The following is an 18,509-nucleotide window of genomic DNA, read 5'->3' on the forward strand; positions in this document are numbered from 1 at the left end:
TAAGAGTAAACTGAAATCTTAAAAAAATAAAATACTTGTTATACAAATTCTCAAAGTTTCGAAAAAAAAAAGTTCAGAAATATATATAGAGAAAAAAAGTTTCAAATATATATATATATATATATATAAAAGGTAATGTGCACATAACACCCCCTATACAGATTAATAGTATATATACTCCTTGAATATTTTCAGAAGAGTAAAAGGGCAAAACTAATTTATGTCAGATTTCTTATTGAGGGGTATTTTTACACAATGTAAAAAAATTAAGGATATTTTTTGCACACTTTTTCAAAAAAGGGATAAAAATGCTACGTGAAATATACTTTAAAGACGCTTGTCCCTTTATTTTATATCAATTCCGGATAGTTCTAGAAAGTGATTTTCTTGCTAGGTTTGTTTTGTTATTAAAAAGCTTATCTAAAAGTATTACTGGCAACTGGCAAGACAGCCCTATTTTAATAAATAATAATAATATTAGAACTTATAACACACATGCGTCATTCTTAAATAGCTTCATTACAATGCCACCAAAAGTTTTGGTGACAAGCTGGTAATTTCATTTGTAAACAGTTTAAATTTGGTTGCACCATCCATGGGATACTATTTAAATGAATTATCGTTCACTCACCAAAAACAACAGTTTTGACAGTGCAGAAAATTTTGGGCATGTCTATGAGAACGCACCCTCTCACGGTTAGCTCGTGCGGCCTGTTGGGCGCTTTAACCATTCAGCCATGGACAATTACATAGCGGGGATCCTCGTACATGAACATTTTTCCGTTTCTGTAGAAAATAACATGCAACTGTTCTGATATTCTTAAACTTGCGTTAATCCTTTTCCTGTTACTTGAAGCAAATAAAAGGCATAATGGACAATTACATTCAAGTCCGGATAAATTCACGAAAATACTTCAGTCAGTAACAGCAAGTTCAATTTCTTGGCAATTTACTCTCGGTAGTCATTTGGTGAAGTAATAATGAGCATTTAACACTAAGCTAAGGGGTTCATACAAAATAAATAGAAGGGCACTGACCTACTCCATAGCACCAAGAGTTGGCTAGGAATAACACAAGGGCACGATAAAATAAGAAAATAATTGTACAGCATATATTTTATCCATATGAACATCGCAGACACCCATACATGATCTGAAACTCCTACAAGACCGAATGTCCAATCTTGAACTTCGTTACCATAGAATTTGATATTAGGGGCATTTCGTTAGCAGTTTGTTAGACAAGAGCCAATTCCTTCTATTGCCTGCATGGTACGGAAACTGGCATATCAAGGGCATTTTCTTTGTATGTAAGAAGCCCCATGCTCTTCGTACCTGTCATTTGCACATAATTGAATGAAGCAATTGTGAGAAACAAACTCATAAAATATATTGCTTCAGTGCAATTTCCTAAACATAGGGTACTGAGGAAACCATAATATAAAAAAATATTTAGTACAACCATATAAATAACCTCAATAGCACAATTAGAGAACTAGGGCATGAAGATTCACTCACTCAGACTTGGAAAACCACATTTGCTGAAAGGAACCGAGAGATGCCAATATGCTCCCTCCAATCCAAACACTGTACAAATATTCATAAATCACCAGCATGAAGTGAGGAGAGATTACTAAACCATTCTATTAACAAAGATTTTGTAAAGAAGTAAAAAACATAAATGCCAGAAAGATCAACTAAAAGTATGTCAAAAGGCATAACTAAACCAGAAAGTAGGAGTATAAGTTTTGTTATTTACAAAACTGTTGTTTTTTACTGGAAGTGCCGGGCCATAAATGGTAGCAATAATTTTGAAGTATAATAATGATTGATTTGCTGATTGCCTGCCTAAATTGATTTACCATAAGGGATAGACTGGAATGTAATATTGCTCTCCCATGTTGCAGTTGGTGATCCATATACAGATTGTCTTGATCAGAATAATTATCCACCAAAACATTTAAAAAGGTCTCAGAGCTTGATACAAGTCAACAGAATAAGATCCACCAAAGGATGAGTCGTCTCTTTCATGGTGTTAAAGTGGATCTAGTATACGAACACAAGTATATATATATATATATTTCTTGTATACAATCTAATATTTATAAAATTTGTATTACTAAGGATCAGATCTTGCACGGTTAAGAGAAAAATTATTATATATTCAGGTCAAATTATCTCTATTGGTAAGGCCAGTTTATATGAAAATAGACAATAAGTGAAAATCAAATGCAGTGACGATGTGCAGTGAAAATAGACACTTTAAAATTGTAGTATTCTTTCATCCAAAGTGTAAAAACACCATGGTGAATTCAGACGAATCTAAAAAGACAAATATCCAGCCCCCTAAGTGCAGTGAAAACCATTATTCTTGAACATTCATATATATATATATATATATATATATATATATATATATATATATATATATATAAGCGAGAAAAAACTGAAACGGTAAAAAACCAAAAAGAACAAATTTGACATTTTGCAGATCTCAACTCATACAACGCTGCATGTGTGCATGAATATGACAGAGAGATAGTGGGCTAAGCAAGACATATTCAACCTGAATCTCCTCTCTGTTGCATTTCCACTTGCCAATACTTTAACTCTAGCTGCTTGAGGAGACTCCTAGAAAATGAAGATCAAATAAACACAGGATCAAAACCAGTCACTAATCACTTGAAAAACTGAGGAACCAAAAATAGTTAATTGTAGAGACCCTTTGTCAATCATGTTTACAACCAGTAATACCACACATTACTAGTAGTAATATCCTGATAACACAGATAAAAGTAACAAGTATTTTAATGGAAAAAAGATGCTCCGAATATCATCCAAGGAATCTAGATGTAAATCACAAAATTTCCATTTTTTAAGGATATCTCCTTTTAATCCCATTCGCACTCCCCCCAATAGTTATGGAGGAGTTCTATGAAATTAATCATAATACCTGACATCCCGGATATACACATCAAATACCACAAGAAAACTACAACTCAACTCAATAAAGCCTTATCAATTATATGAAATCAGCTACTTAAATCCTATTTCACTATTCCACTGTGTAGACCAGATTTTATGTAAAACTGCAAGCTAACTTGTATTTCCTTTCTATTGCTGCAACCACATTAATTTTTGTCTTTCCTTCTCATAGCATTTCCTTTAATGTTGTTTCACATCTACCCATCTACCATTGCAAGATGGTTTTATATGATTGTTTTGTGGAACTTTCCCTTAATTTTTATAAGTTTATGTTGATTACATAATACACCTTAAGCCTTTCCCCGCTTACCATCTGCATTAATTCTATAAGCAACAGTATATTTAGTCTCTCCATCTATATGAATATAAATCTTAGTTACTTCGGCAAATTACAAATGAGACATCAACTAGATGACACCAGCCTTTTAATCAATGAAATAAAGTAAAACAAAGCAAGCACCAACTACATCTACTAAAATAGGATCTAAGTTATGCTTAAGTTAGAAACAATACCTCTAGCAAATCTTTCTCAAGGCGTTCTTTTAACTGTTGCATTGATGCTGTGCCACCCGCAAGCTGTACAAAAGAGAAACATGAATCGAATCAAAATCAACATGGTCAAATGATTGATAACCAGAGAGAGTTGATCATTTAGATAAAAAAAAATAAATACATAGAAAAAATAAGCACATAATGCTCATGCTAATTAATTTCCCGCATCCGTATGTATTAATTACCAATAATTCATTCACATAACAATATGGTTAGACCTCCATTTTGTTTTTGTTTTTTTCATTCTTTTCAGGCATTAAGTCCTGTACTCAACATGCCTTCTTGAATTACATATTTTTGCATTTTAGATACTATGTTCAGGGCATTATTGTAATAACATTTTCATCTGCAACTAAAATTATCCATAGGACTGCAAATGAACTGAGCTGTTCTTGGCTCGTTAAAAGCTCAGCTCATGCTCATTCATTAAGTAAATGAGTTGAGCTTGAGCTCATTTTTCAGACTCGTTTAGTAAACGAGCTGAGCTTGAACAATGCTGAGCTCAATTCGTTAGGCTTATAAACAAGATTGTATACTTCAAATTCTTGCATTTAAAAGTTTAGCCACTATCAACTATGAACCGTTAGATTAAAATAAAATCCAATGGTTCTAAACAAACCCTACCAACAAGAGATATCACATCCGTCACTCACACCCTAGCTGCCATCTCCATCATTCTGTCAAATCTCTCTCTCTCTCTCTCTCTCTCACTTCAGATCAGCTTGTGGAGTTTCTCTCATATCTATTGTATACCTCTCGCCTCTTCCTCATTCTTGCACTTTCATCTTTGCCACAACTATGAAGAAGAAGACCCACAGGTGCCCAATGTTGCCAGAAAGCTGGCGACGATGGTGGTTGAGAAATCAGGGGTCGTCGGAGATATATATCGACAAAGAAATCAGAATGTGAGCAAGTTTTTTCTACATGTGTACATATTTATATATTTGAATATGTATAAAAAAACCGTATAAAAAATAAATTATGGGTATATTATACAATGCCAAATGTATATATATACATGTGTGATTTTATATACTAACAAGCTCAAGCCAAGCTGAGTCCGAGTTTAGCTTAACAATGACGAGCCACGGAGTACTCACTATACAAGAAATTACACTAAGAAGGAAGCTGTGTAATGAACAAAACATCTTCGTTCTTTACAAAATCAGATTGTTAGAAACGAGTTAATTTTTCCTGGAGAGGGGGGGTGGGGTTCACCCTTACCTTCACTCAACTATATAATTCAAGAAATAACTTTTCAACCCACGAGTAGGCCAACCATTGGAAGATCACCCATTCCTTCACCAAATGCACCAAATCAAGCAAAGAGGAACAACACTCTGAGCACTCCCCTTCCAACCATTGAGTCTGCTCCCTCTCTAATTATGCATTTAAGTCCATCACTTAACAAAGGAGCACCTATGTAACTCTAGATGGGGCCAAGACCAACAACCAAACATCTCTAGCCACAAAAGGATAATTATGAAGGTGATCCACAAACTTCCCCGCCTCATTCCACATACAGCACAAATTGACAATTATTTTAATTCTCCTATGTTATCGATAGTTAGATTCTTCCAGTGTTCCACCAAAAGCACATAGAAAGCCCCTTGGAAGGATCCCGAATTCTCCAAATCCCTTTCCTTGGAAAGGGTGAACCATGTTAACTAGACACCAACCCTAATAGGATTTCAACTTAAATCTACAAGACTAGGAGAAGCCCCATCTATTCTCATCCTCTCCGCCCTAACACAATTTCACTCCGTAGAACAATTCAAGCAGGTCCACTATAATCTTCATTTTGTATTTCTGCAGTGTACGAAAATGTGACATTCAAAAAAGTTCCATCACCCACAAAACTAAGTCATTCTGCTACTGCTGCCTCTTTATCTAAAGCAATCCAAAAAACAAAAGGGGAAGACATTTTTCGAAGTACATCCTTCACAACAATTATTGAGAACAAAATTTCACTCTATTAGCCTCCACAACTGAAAAAGTATATGCTGGAATAATTCAACAAACCCTCTCCCAATGCATTCTTCATAAATAAACACCATATGGGTATTCACCTCCCACCCCAAGCCAATCCATATTTAGTAGTCATTACCTTTGCCGATAACTATCCCATTCAACAGCAAATCACGTGTATTTCCCTAACAAGCTTGATCAAACAGTTTAAGGATTCTATATCCAAGCCTCCTTGAGAAATAGGTAACAAACTGCGCCCAATCTACCAAGGGGTATTTACCTTGATCCACTCTTAAAGAAAGTATCACTATAGTTTCTCCAACCCCAACAATGAGTGGTATAGTAAAAATAGACATGACTACGTCAGTAAGCCGGACAAACCCAGAGGAGAACCTTTTTTATTTTATTTTTAAGTTATACACTCATAAACAACAAACTGTGAGAGGAGACTAAAATTAAATTTCTCAAAGCCTGAGAGTCTAGTCAAGAAAAAAGAAAGAAGCCCCAAAGATGTACATTTTCAAGAATCAACAAACGGGATGCCAAACATGCCCTGTAAGGAAAACAGTAAATAAGCAACCTGTTTCAAAAAAAATAAACAAGTGGGTCAAAAGTCGACCTAATGACACTGGTGGGAACACAGAGCGAGATTGGAAATTCAAGCACATCGTTAAGTGTCCGAACCAGAGTTTCTGCACATTAACAGCCCATCCGTCACAAAACTTCAGAAACCACAACTGCGTGCTCGCCAGCAGAAATTCATTTCCACCTGATAAGGATGGAAATTTTGGCCGCATCCAAAACAAATGCAGCTGATCGTTGGAAACCAGAAGCCCCTTCATATATAAGTCACCAATGTCTCACAATCACGGTCGATAAAAGCATAGGGCACACATGTTTCCATCCCGCATGAGATTACAAGTTTCAGCCCACTCCAAACCCTAATCGCCCTTATATAGCGGACTATAAGAGAGTACTAAACAGGGTCCACAACCCACGAGAAGAAAAAAAAAAAAAAAAAAAAAATCCTCATTTTTCGGGTCAAAACTGGGTTGCATTGGAACAAAATTCAAGCCACGACATCACATGAAGAGTACTGCATATATAAGAAATTCGAGATAGGACTCCCAGATATTGATATATTTGAACCGGATATGTTAAAATAGAGGAAAGAATAGCAAATTACTTGCCAACAGAACAGGTTCAAATACATGATAATCAAAATGACAATGTCTCATATCCCAAATAACAATAATAAAGTAGAGCTTCCTGATTAAGGTGATACAGGTATCATTATAAATGGTAAAGGAAAATGGAAAAAACTGTCCAGGACCTCCAAGTATGCCATACAGATTATAGCTAAAAACAAAAAACAAAATGCCATGATGTTAATAAACAAACAAGTACAGTATAACAATAATGTAAAGCACTTTTCTCTGGATCCTCAAACTTCAACCCAACACAACTAGCCATGCCCGAACTACTTGGGCAGGATAATGAATCAAACCTTTATTTATTATTTAAACCAACATCAATTTTAACCTCATGGCCTAAAAAAGCCTCAATGTGGACCATATTACATTCCAGTAATTAATCCTCAATGCATGTGGCCAAACCAACATAATCGATTCTCTCAATTTATCTCCAATTTTGATGCCACTTCTATTGTCTCAAAAGGCTGTTTTATTTCTAGTTTCATCATTTCTTATCTTACCACACCTCCAATTAACATCCTGATTTTAATGACTTCCGCTACATGAATGTAGCTGATCAGATAAGGATTTTAGACTCTTTTTTTTTGGTTTCACAGGTATGTGGGATAGAAGTAATGACATGATACCCTAGAAGCTGTGAAGCACTTGTTCAATCTATACTGTTTTAATTCTATGAGCATCATTCTCTTGGATCTCTCCCTCTCCAAGAATAATCGAGCATATATAACAAAAACTTGCACTCTGTGGTATTTCTTGCTTTCAATCTTCACATCCTCATTTTTCACTACTCATTTTAGTTTTAAAAAAAGTTATGTCCATGTGTTTCAGTTCTAATCATACACATCTTAAACCCTCTCAATTCTAATGCTTCTCTCTGAACTTATAATCTGACATTTACATCCTTCAAACTTATACAGAAAAATAAAATAAAACTTCATGTAACTACATGTGCAACCTTTGTCAATGGAAGGGGGAAAAAAAGAAAAAAATTAAATCCTTCATACAGACTGCCAAGAGACTCAAATTACAAATAAGCTCCTCCCTTTTACAAAATTTTCTCAGGCAATTCTCCACTGAAATTTGCATAAAAAAAGTAATTTTAATCCTATACTTGAGTAGCATATCTACACTCATAGCTTGCAAAAATCAGCAGAACCTTTTAAGGTAGTCAGTATGATTGATTGTTTTGTTTTCAGTGCCTGTGCAGACAAAATACAATACCAGAGTGAAAAGCACTTACAAGTGTATATGCTAAAAGGAAGTAGTACATGAAGCTCCATCAACAGTGTTGGGGGTCTTAGTTTATGTAACAGATCAATCTCTCCACAGATCACATTCATAAAAAAAGGGAGAGAGAGAGAGAGAGAGAGAGAGAGAGACCATAGGAGAGAAAGAAACAACGGTCTTAACAACCAATATCAATACATACAGAATAAAAGGTTCTCTACCACTAAAAATTTCGAACTTGAAGTCCATGTTACACAATTGTGTAAAATCTTTGCAAGATGTAGTTAAAAAGCTTATAATGATTTAATAAATAAATAGAAAATCAAAATAGAATGGAAAAACAGTGACAAGAGTACAAATATATTTAACGAAGAGAGTTTAAATCAAGGACTTTTAATAAATTTACCAAAATACTACTAAACAGTTCTCTTCGAATGTCTACATCACACTTATTAATGCTCTCAATAACCTGCATAATTCAAAAGGAAAAATTAATTAAAAAGAAACAAGAGAATAATATATCAATGCCCAGATGATGCAAGCAGTAATGCACCATGAAAGAGAAAGAAATACCATTTGTGGCAGGCCACGAACAGAAGAAGCAGTCTCTGCAAAACTTTCCATACCAGGAATAGTCTGAGATTTAGATCAAAAGTAAAAAGCACAACATCAAGGCAAAGTAAGTCAGTTGAAGAATGTCCAATAATTCAAATGGAAACAGGAAAGGTTCAGCAAAGTATATACTTCAACAACTTAACTAGGGAATTGAACACTTGCACTAAAATTTATAAGTAATAGAAACATCAAGTGAAAGATCGCTGAAGCTGTATTGAATAAAGGAGTAAATTTCAAAAGTAATAAATAAACAAGAGCACTGCACACAAACAGTAGATAAATTTGCATCAAAAGTTAGTAACTAGCTGCACTCTAATATTTCAATGATTGTTTTACATATATATGAATTGTTTGAAAGTAACTACGCTCAGATACAAGTATGAACAGAGAACGGTATTATGACTTTTATATATAAATGTCCAAGACGAGAAATGAATACAGGGATTTAAACAATATTCTGGTACAAAAAAGGGTTATCGGTGAAGAAAATTTTGTCTAATATTATTAGATATGCCAGGTAAGCCCCATAAGATATCAATCAGAATAGCAGCATGCACAAGGAATTGATTCCCTTTTTATGATCTGTAAGAAGTTAAAAGGAATTTTTCCCTAACAACTGTTCGCACTATAAAGAGATGAAATTGTGTAAAGTTAGTTCAAGGATTTATGCCACCACGGTAAACATTACTGATCTCTTGGAAGACCTATGGATACAGCATGCCAACTGACAGGCAGAAAGTTATTAAGATATCAATCAGAATAGCAGTATGCACAAGGAATTGATTCCCTTTAATTAATTTTCTAATTCATATACTTTAAAATTGCATGATGTGGAAGATGAAGAAGAAAATTCATCATGATTAATATATTATACATATCATGCTCATGCCATAATTGTGTTTGTTGCATGCTTCGCTTGTTTGCTACAATGTCAAATTGTCTTAAAGAAAAAAAAAAAGGTTGGACATAGGGTGTCTTTATCTGCTTCCAAGATTGTTGGAAATGGAACAATTTAAAATATGATTCTTCTATGTAAGTCATTATTTGGAGTGCCTGCGATGTCTTAACCAAATATCCAAAATAATGAAATTTATTTTGAAATTATGGACTTGTCCAAGGGGGTGTGGAATATGTATCCATAAAAGTCCGTGAACTCTCAGTGTCCAACATGTGTTAGAAACGACAAGACACCTTTGTAAAAGTGTTTGTGCTTATTAGACGATGGTTTTGAATATCCTCGATAAGTGATGACATTTTCTTATACTAGGCTAGTAAAGGTTATGTGGACGATGTTGGTCATCACAAATACAAAACTTCTTCAAAACTTCCACTTGATCAGCAAGAATGCTAGACTAACCAAGCTATGTGCAAAGAACTTCAGCTCTGAGAGTTTTACATGCCAATGTTACGGTAAAGTTTAAGTATCTTCAATTAGGTACTTCAATTTCAAATAGCCTCAAATGCCCTAAAGATGAGAACTTGTGAGTGCGCAAATTTACCGAAGGCAGCTTCAGGAATGAGCCAATGTTTAGGTCTATTTCCAGTTCACTCCTGCCAGCACTCCCTATTAGTGGAGACTAACACATTGTAGTGGAAGAAGCAATAACAAAAGAACGTGATTGACAAGTAAATATGAAGAAACTTGTCCTCACAACATTCAATAGGGTAGTTCCATGACTTGGGGCCAAATGACCCATAAAGCATTGCAGTAAATGCAGAAATTTGAGCATACGTTTGCATCTTATGATGCATAAGATAAAGTTCATGCCTCAAGTAAATCAAACATATTCATCCAAAAATTAAATGGAAAAGACAAAAATATCAGAATGAAATGAAATATACCCCCAAATTTCCCAAACATTTTTAAAAATATCAAAAAACTGGAATATCCTAATTTTGTAAGGCACCAACCTGAACCAAGGATGGATTGAACAGAACATCAGGAATCTTGAATCTGTCAGCTCCAATTTCTATTGTCCTGGGTGATACATTTATGTATAAACATGAAGGATCATTTTGATGATAAACAAATAATAAGTTTCATAAGTGAAAACGATAGCTGAAAAGAAAAGATTTAGCAGCTGGTGACATTAGAGGCAATTGCCGTATTGTAATGTGATATAGAAGTCGGCATGAGCATCAATGAACTGTTTATAATAGAATAGTGTACATGCTGATAGACCTCTGTGGAGGAAGGACAGGTTTTGAAACCCGGCGTATGAGATTAAGGGGGCTGGGTACACATCTATCATTTAACATTAAAAAATAATGCAAGTAGACCAGGAAATGCACAAAGCAAATCAAATACATTGTAACAATGTAACCCTATTCTCACATAAAAACCTCGCTATTAGAATTGGATGGGACTTACTGTCCGTCAGGAAGCTCATATGGTGTCATTGGAATGTTTGAATATGCACTCTCTGAAAAAAGAGGACAAAAAATAAGTATGCATTTCTGTGATTATGCTTTTGAAGCTTTGCAGATGAAATACAATTACAAGTCTACATATAATAATACCAGATATGCAATAAGCATAACAAGAATTTAACATAAAGCAAAATAGCAATACGAAGCATCAGTTAAAGCAGAAGAATGTTATTATAGTTTATTAGTGAGAATTGTGGACTGTATATTTCTTTGTCTTAAGCAAAAGATCATCAAATTTCAGCTAAAAATAAGTCTCAGGAGAGTTGGCCCATCTCATTTTCCCATAATCTAGGGAATCTGTTCCCTCTTTCCCCTTTCAATTCAGTTTGTTAGTTTCCTCTTATTTTTTAAACAAGACTCCAATAATAATAATAAAAAATAAGGAGAAGAGTTAAGTGCAAACAATGAGATATTGCAAAGTGACGCTTATTTTTTCAAATTCCAACTTACGTCACCAGGTTTAAGGTTATTATTTACAACATTAACTAAAAAATTAGTGATGCAATGGCTGAATAACAAGCTGAAGTACTCTAAAACTATACATATGATAAGCAATGAACCTTTATAACATACGAAGACAAACTTAAAAAATGTTTTTATAGCGCAGAGATTTTAACATGCTAGATTAAGAAGTGGCAAGAAAGATTAGATAATATGGACATGGGACTCAAGACATGGACAGTCACAAGCATCAAGAGTAGGACATAAACATGGAGAGAGCACACAAACATATAGACAGATTAACATATAATGCTCTATTAAAAATCGTATTATATTGATTCATTTAGTCATGCACTCATGCTTCTCTCCTATCATAAGCATGAATTGGAAAATAAGTGTGTAAACCTACTTATCATAGTTTCTTCTTAGTAAAAAATAGACATTTCTGAACGTGTCCTAGAGTTGAGTGTTTGACCATTCCGGGCAATGGTTCACAGACACGGATGCAGCATGATGGACTCAAGAAAGTATTGAGCATAATGTAATGGAATCGGGTATCGCAATCATGAATTTTTTTTACCCCACACATAGGGCCCAAAATATGGGGTTTTAATGAATTTCAGTGATTTTGTTAAATTTTAAAGATGATTTTTTATGATATAAAGCACAGTAATACATTCATATATCCGACCTTTGACAGATTTATGAAGGAAGCTTGTGGATAATCTAGAATAAAAGAACAATATAATGTTATATTCAGCCATTTAGGTGAAGAAAAATAAATAAATAAACAAAACTCACCAATTAGGTCTTGGGTAAGATGGATTTAATTCAAGATCTAAGACTAGATCTTAAGTATTTTGATGTTTGCTGCTCAAATCTAAGTTGCATATGAGTTTGGGAGTGAGGGAATGCTGGTAGCCTGGTAGAGTGAAGCAGAATGGTGAGAAAGTGGGTAAAAAGACTTGGCAAGCTTTTATAGTCTCAACCGACTCAGCTTAGTCAGGCCCTAGACCCCTGGATTCTCCCAAAGTAACCAACGATTCATGAGTCTCCACGCTATATCGGCCTGAATTGGACTCGGCAAAGGCCAAGTCGACTAACCATGTTCTATGCATGTCATAGGACCAACCACTACTGTAAAATTATCCCACCCCGTACTGTAATTAAATACCACTCAAATTTTGTCAGATTGCTTAGCAACTAATGGTCTGGATTCCAACCCAAGAAAAAATTCAACCAAACTCAAATGAGAAGTTTTAGGACATTAGAAATATTAACCAAAATAGGAACTTTAGAAAAAAAACAACACTTCTCAAAATAAATAATATCGTTAGCCAATAAAACCTTCTACCCCCTAGAACGACACAACTACTCCCCACCAAAAAATAGGAATAGCTAAGCCCAGTACCAACACCGCTAGCTTGGATATCAAGCAAAAACCTTGTAGGTAAATTACTAATATACCAGTATAATAGAAACTAATGACACAAATAATTGGCTAATTGCTAAGAGCTTGTTTTTGCCTCCTCCCCCTTCCATCATTTTAGGGGGGTAGCAATTCTTGGTTGAGATAGTGGCATTGGGTAAATAGTTTTTGCCTTCTTGTCGCTTCTTACATAAAAGTTATCATCTTGATAACGAGAGACTGTCTTGGGATGTTCAGTTCAGGAGGCATTTTCAAGATTAGGAGATCGAGGATGTTTCTCGTTTTCTGGAGCTGTTGCATAGCCAGGTGTTTTCTTTTGGGGAATCGGATTGGTGGTTCTGGATTCCTAACTCGCATGGCCGTTTTGAGGTTAGGTCCTTTTTCGGATGCCTTTTGGTTGGTCATGGAGATCCCTTCCCTTGGAAGTCTATATGGCGGTCAAAGGCTCCCCGCAAAGTCGCCTTTTTTGCTTGGACCTCTGTTCTGGGTAAGATTTTAACCCAGGATAATCTGAGGAGGAATCAAGTGGTGGTCAATCACTGTTACATGTGTTTGTGTAATGAGGAGTCTGTTGATCACCTCCTTTTACATTGCAGCATGGCCTCCTTTTACATTGCAGCATGGCCAGAGACTGTTGGGATTTGATGCTTCGATTATTTGGGGTCCATTGGGCCATGCCTTATTCCTCTAGAGGGTTAATTGAGGCTTGGAGAGGCGTCTCTGTTGGGGCTGGCATTAGGGACGCTCGGAGGACTACGCCGCTTTGTATCTGGTGGTGTATTTGGCTTGAGAGAAATAGGAGATATTTTGACGGAAAAAAGAAGCCTGTTTCTATGCTTAAGTTCTCTGTTATTTCTACTCTTTTTTGTTGGGTTTCTGGGAGAGATTATAGATCTATGGAGGAAATTATTATTTTCTTGGCCTCTCTGAAGGTCTAAGGCGCCCTTTGGCCCTTTTGTTTCCTTTTGTTTCTTTGGGCTTCGCTCCCCTTTTGAGCGTTTTTAATAAAATCTTACTTATCAAAAAAAAAAATTTAACCTGCCTTTGCCCTTTAATTTTTCTTCTTCAAAGTTCAAGGGAGCTTTTGAATGGATTTTAAAGTATCTCGGATTTGAATGTAACAGTTTTTGCCCTATTGTTTGGGTCATGTTTTTTGCTATTTTTGGGATACATTGGTGCTAGACGCTTGGAGAGGTTGTGTAGTGGGTAGTCAAGTCCGAGATGCTTGGAGGGCAACTCCCCTTTGCTTATAGTGGGGTTTCTGGCGTGAGAGGATTAGGAGGTCCTTTGATAAAGAAGAGCTTCCAAGTCACCAACGATTCATGAGTCTCCCCGCTATATCGGCCTGAATTGGACTCGGCAAAGGCCAAGTCGACTAACCATGTTCTATGCATGTCATAGGACCAACCACTGCTGTAAAATTATCCCACCCAGTATTGTAAATAAATACCACTCAAATTTTGTCAGATTGCTTAGCAACTAATGGTCAGGATTCCAACCCAAGAAAAAATTCAACCAAGTTCAAATGAGAAGTTTTAGGACATTAGAAATATTAACCAAAATAGGAACTTTAGAAAAAAGACAACACTCCTCAAAATAAATAATCTCGTTAGCCAATAAAACCTTCTACCCCCTAGAACGACACAACTACTCCCCACCAAAAAACAGGATAGCTAAGCCCAGTACCAACACTGCTAGCTTGGAAATCAAGCAAAAACCTCATAGGTAAATTACTAATATACCAGTATAATAGAAACTAATGACACGAGTAATTGGCTAATTGCTAAGAGCTTGGTTTTGCCTCCTCCCTCCTCCATCATTTTAGGGGGGTAGCAATTCTTGGTTGAGATAGTGGTATTGGGTAAACAGTTTTTGCCTTCTCGTCACTTCTTACATAAAAGTTGTAGGTAAATTTAACCTGCCTTTGCCCTTTACTTTTTCTTCTTCAAAATTCAAGGGAGCTTTTGAATGGATTTTAAAGTATCTCGGATTTGAATGTAACAGTTTTTGCCCTATTGTTTGGGTCAGGTTTTTTGTTATGTTTGGCATGCATTGGTGCTTGAGGCTTGGAGAGGTTGTGTAGTGGGTAGTCAAGTCCGAGATGCTTGGAGGGCAACTCCCCTTTGCTTATGGTGGGGATTCTGGCGTGAGAGGATTAGGAGGTCCTTTGATAAAGAAGAGCTTCCAATTTGGGGGTTAAAAGACTCCATCTTGAGATCCTATTTTTTTTGTTTACTGGGTGGTAATGTAAATCTTTGGAGGACTTTATGGATTTTGTGGATAGTTTGAGTATAGCGGGCCTTCTTTTGGCATCTTGTGCAGTTCTTCTTTGGGTGCGCTCCCCTTTTGAGCACTTTTTAATGAAATTTTACTTATCCAAAAAATAAAAAAGGATAGTATTGATTGCAAATGTAGTAATAGTATTGAAGTGGAAATAAGTTTAAAACAATTAATAGATAAGCCCAAAGGTCGTCCCCTTCGTTGTATTGGGAGATGCCGTCCATCTCTTCTTTCAAGGAACACAAATTCAAACTGTAGTTATTGTTCCCAGGAAATGCCACAAAAACATGCTAACACACCAAGCATTGGTACTCCAAACTACCACGTAAAAAGGATTATGCTTAAGAGACATTATGCTAAACTTGCCACAGTGTTTGGACCAAGGAGAGTAAACAAAGGAGTTGGATGTATTGGCATTGGATAGGGAAACATTGAACTTTCATAAAAATGTTGGTGAAATAGGGGGGTTAGCATGAAGTAGGTAGGTTGATGAGACATTTGCAGGACATGTCACACCCTGATTGTTATTGTTATGCATGTAAGACAACCAAGCTGCTCAAGCTTGGAAGAAAATTGGCTTGATTAGAGGCTTGTTCTAAATAGATCATTAGATATATGTTTCAAAACTAGATCACATATTGAAACTCATTAATTGTTAACTTTTTGAATTGAGATCTAGCAACCAAAAACTTGGTTCAACTTGGCTCGATTATAGCTTTAGTACCTTTTGCTTTATCATGGGTCTCTCCTAGATGGACATACGACCCTTACTTTATATCTTTGTTAATTAATAAAAGAGTAGTGATAACCGAACATTAAAGCCCGAATGAGGAGCTGAACCTGATGTGGCAGCCACGTCATCTCCAGAATTCTTAAATACGCCAGAAGCTAAAAGACTTGGGAAAGTGAAACGCGGTCTCTCTCTCTCTTCCTCTGTGTTTCTCTCTCCTCTCAATTCTTCCTCTTTCTTAGATTCTGGGGCTGTCTCTTTCTCTCCTCGATTTTACAAAAATTGAATCGAATCCAAAAATCATGGTATTGCAGCAGGAGTAGCTCCTGGGTTTTATGCTGCTTATCTGAATAATTTTGTTTGATAAAATTTGTGCTTCTTTTCAGATATCAATGGTTCTGGCCACTTCCATCTCTGCCTCAGAATTAGTAATGGAAATATCAAAGAAGTTATGTTGCGTTTAGTGTGCAGGAATGGAATACCCATTCCAACCATTCTTTTGTTTGGTATGCAATTTAAAGTGGGAATGGTCATTCCATTGGAATGAAAATCCATTCCACAACTAAACCTATGGAATGGTTATTCCATTCCCAAGTTAATTTTTTTTTAAAATCAACTTCCCAAAAAACCCTCATGTTCACCACTACCTTCCACCACAACCACCTCCGCCTTTCACCACTACCATCGCCACCGACTTTCACCATCGCCCACCGATTTCAACCACCACCGCACCACCTTTCACCACTAACACCGCCTTCCTTTGCCGCAACCACCGCCGCCGCCGCCGCCACCTTCCTCCACCGCCACTATTGCCTTTCGCCGTTGCCACCTTCCTCCACCACCACCATTGCCTTTCGCCGCTGCCACCACCTTCCACCACCACTGCTACCACCGCCACCACCTTCCACCACCACCGCCACCGCCTTTCACCATAGCCACCATCTTCCGCCATCACCTTCCACCACCACCACTACCGCTTTTCACCATAGCCACCATCTTCCACCACCACTGCCACCGCCACTGCCTTACACCACCGCCTTTCACCACCACTACCTCCTTCCACCACCGCCTTCCACCACCGCTACCCCTTCCATTGCTATTACCTTCCACCGCCACCACCTTACACCACTGCAGCCACCGCCTTCCACTACCACCACTGCTGCCACCGCTGCCACTACCTTCCACCACCACCACTACAATCGCCTTCCACCACCTTCCACCGCCACCGCCACCGCCACCACTGGCTTCCACCACCATCAATCACCTCCATTGGCTTCCACCACCGCCACCTACATCACTATCTCATTCCACCACCGCCACCACACTACTGCCACCTCCTTCCACCACCACCACACTACTGCCACCATTGCCACCGCCGCCAATGCCTTCCACTATTGCCACCGTCGCCGCCTTCCAACACCACTACCGCTTTCCACCTCCACCACCATCATCACCACTAACCACCACCGCCACTGCCACCATTTATTTTTAAAAAATTATTAGAGAATGTCATTTTGTTAATTTAATTTATTTGTTACTAAGAGGGGTATTTTGGAGAATTCAATTTGAAATTTATTCCATTCTAAATTTTAAATTGGTCCAACCAAACACTATAATGGTTATTATCATTTCATTCCCACTTGCATTCCATTCCATTCCATTCCTCCACACCAAACGCAACATTAGATTCAACCACGAATGCCTTCAACATTTTTACAGCAAAGTGCTTAGCAGAAAGAAATATAACAAAACACATTTTCCACAAAAGTCAGTCGTATTTTTAATTTCATTGTAGTTAATTGGGATGTTATATTGCCTAGAACCAAGGTGGTTAACATGCACTATTCTTTCAAGGTCAGCATAATCTTCTTTGAAAACTTATGTAGCAAGAAAAAAATTCAGATTAGGGCCGAGATGAAAGGGCTTATTTAGATTCAAATGGAAGATTAGGACTGCATGTGAAAGCAAGATACGAAATCAAAGAGAGGGAAGAGATGAAAAATGCAGATATAGAAGAATTGTTAATGCTCTGTACCGCTTCGATTTTGTGAAATCTAAGAGAGAAACACATACAGCTTGATCTGTTACCAGAGAGAGAAGAACGAGGAAGAATTCATGAACCAGAGGAAGAGATAAGAGATAAGAGATAAGAGAGAGATGCAGAGAAGAATGAGGAAGAATCCTTGAACGCCTATGATCTGTTACAAACATACATGTATATTTGTGTGTGCATATATATATATATATATATATATATATATATATATATATATATTTCTCATTATTCTTAATAAAAATCTCTATTAAAAATAAAAAAGAAACTGCAACATTAACTCAAAATCAAAAATTGGCCAAAGCCAACATATTCAAGAGAATCAACATTACAAAAAATAACAGGCCACAACCCTCCAAACATAATGAAAAACTGACAGCAAGGCAGCTAAAAGGAGGGGTGGAGTAGAGGGTTCTTTTCTTGTTATTGACAATTAAAAATAAATAAATAAATAAATAATAAAAATAAAAATAAAATATTACAACTTTTAAAAGGAACACATACCATCGTATGGGGTGTCTGGAGCACGACAAACGCATTCCTTGATATCACTGACAATTGCCCTCTGTGTCAAGAAAAGAACATT

At 36.6% G+C, this 18,509-nt stretch overlaps 1 protein-coding gene and 1 non-coding gene across 3 annotated transcripts in view; both read right to left on the reverse strand.

The window, feature by feature from the left end:
• Positions 1-865: 865 nt before the first annotated feature.
• LOC132283321 (actin-related protein 4) overlaps positions 866-18,509 on the reverse strand; it is a 28,693-nt gene continuing 11,049 nt past the window's right edge. For both annotated transcript variants that reach the window (XM_059785259.1, XM_059785260.1), the window contains exons 12-20: positions 18,428-18,488; positions 10,932-10,983; positions 10,472-10,538; positions 8,519-8,581; positions 8,352-8,414; positions 3,498-3,560; positions 2,566-2,630; positions 1,518-1,586; positions 866-1,334 (exon numbers count right to left, since the gene is read on the reverse strand). In XM_059785259.1, coding sequence (XP_059641242.1) covers positions 1,289-1,334; positions 1,518-1,586; positions 2,566-2,630; positions 3,498-3,560; positions 8,352-8,414; positions 8,519-8,581; positions 10,472-10,538; positions 10,932-10,983; positions 18,428-18,488 — 549 coding nt within the window. In that variant the 3' untranslated portion in view covers positions 866-1,288. The remainder of the gene's footprint in view (positions 1,335-1,517; positions 1,587-2,565; positions 2,631-3,497; positions 3,561-8,351; positions 8,415-8,518; positions 8,582-10,471; positions 10,539-10,931; positions 10,984-18,427; positions 18,489-18,509) is intronic.
• Positions 15,302-15,383, reverse strand: LOC132287588 (U6atac minor spliceosomal RNA). Its single transcript, XR_009473087.1, has one exon. It is a non-coding gene; the product is annotated as a U6atac minor spliceosomal RNA (small nuclear RNA).

Source organism: Cornus florida, unplaced genomic scaffold (genome assembly GCF_030987335.1).
Source record: "Cornus florida cultivar Cherokee Brave unplaced genomic scaffold, ASM3098733v1 CherokeeBrave_3.0.0_Hap2_Chr11, whole genome shotgun sequence".
Taxonomy (NCBI): domain Eukaryota; kingdom Viridiplantae; phylum Streptophyta; class Magnoliopsida; order Cornales; family Cornaceae; genus Cornus; species Cornus florida.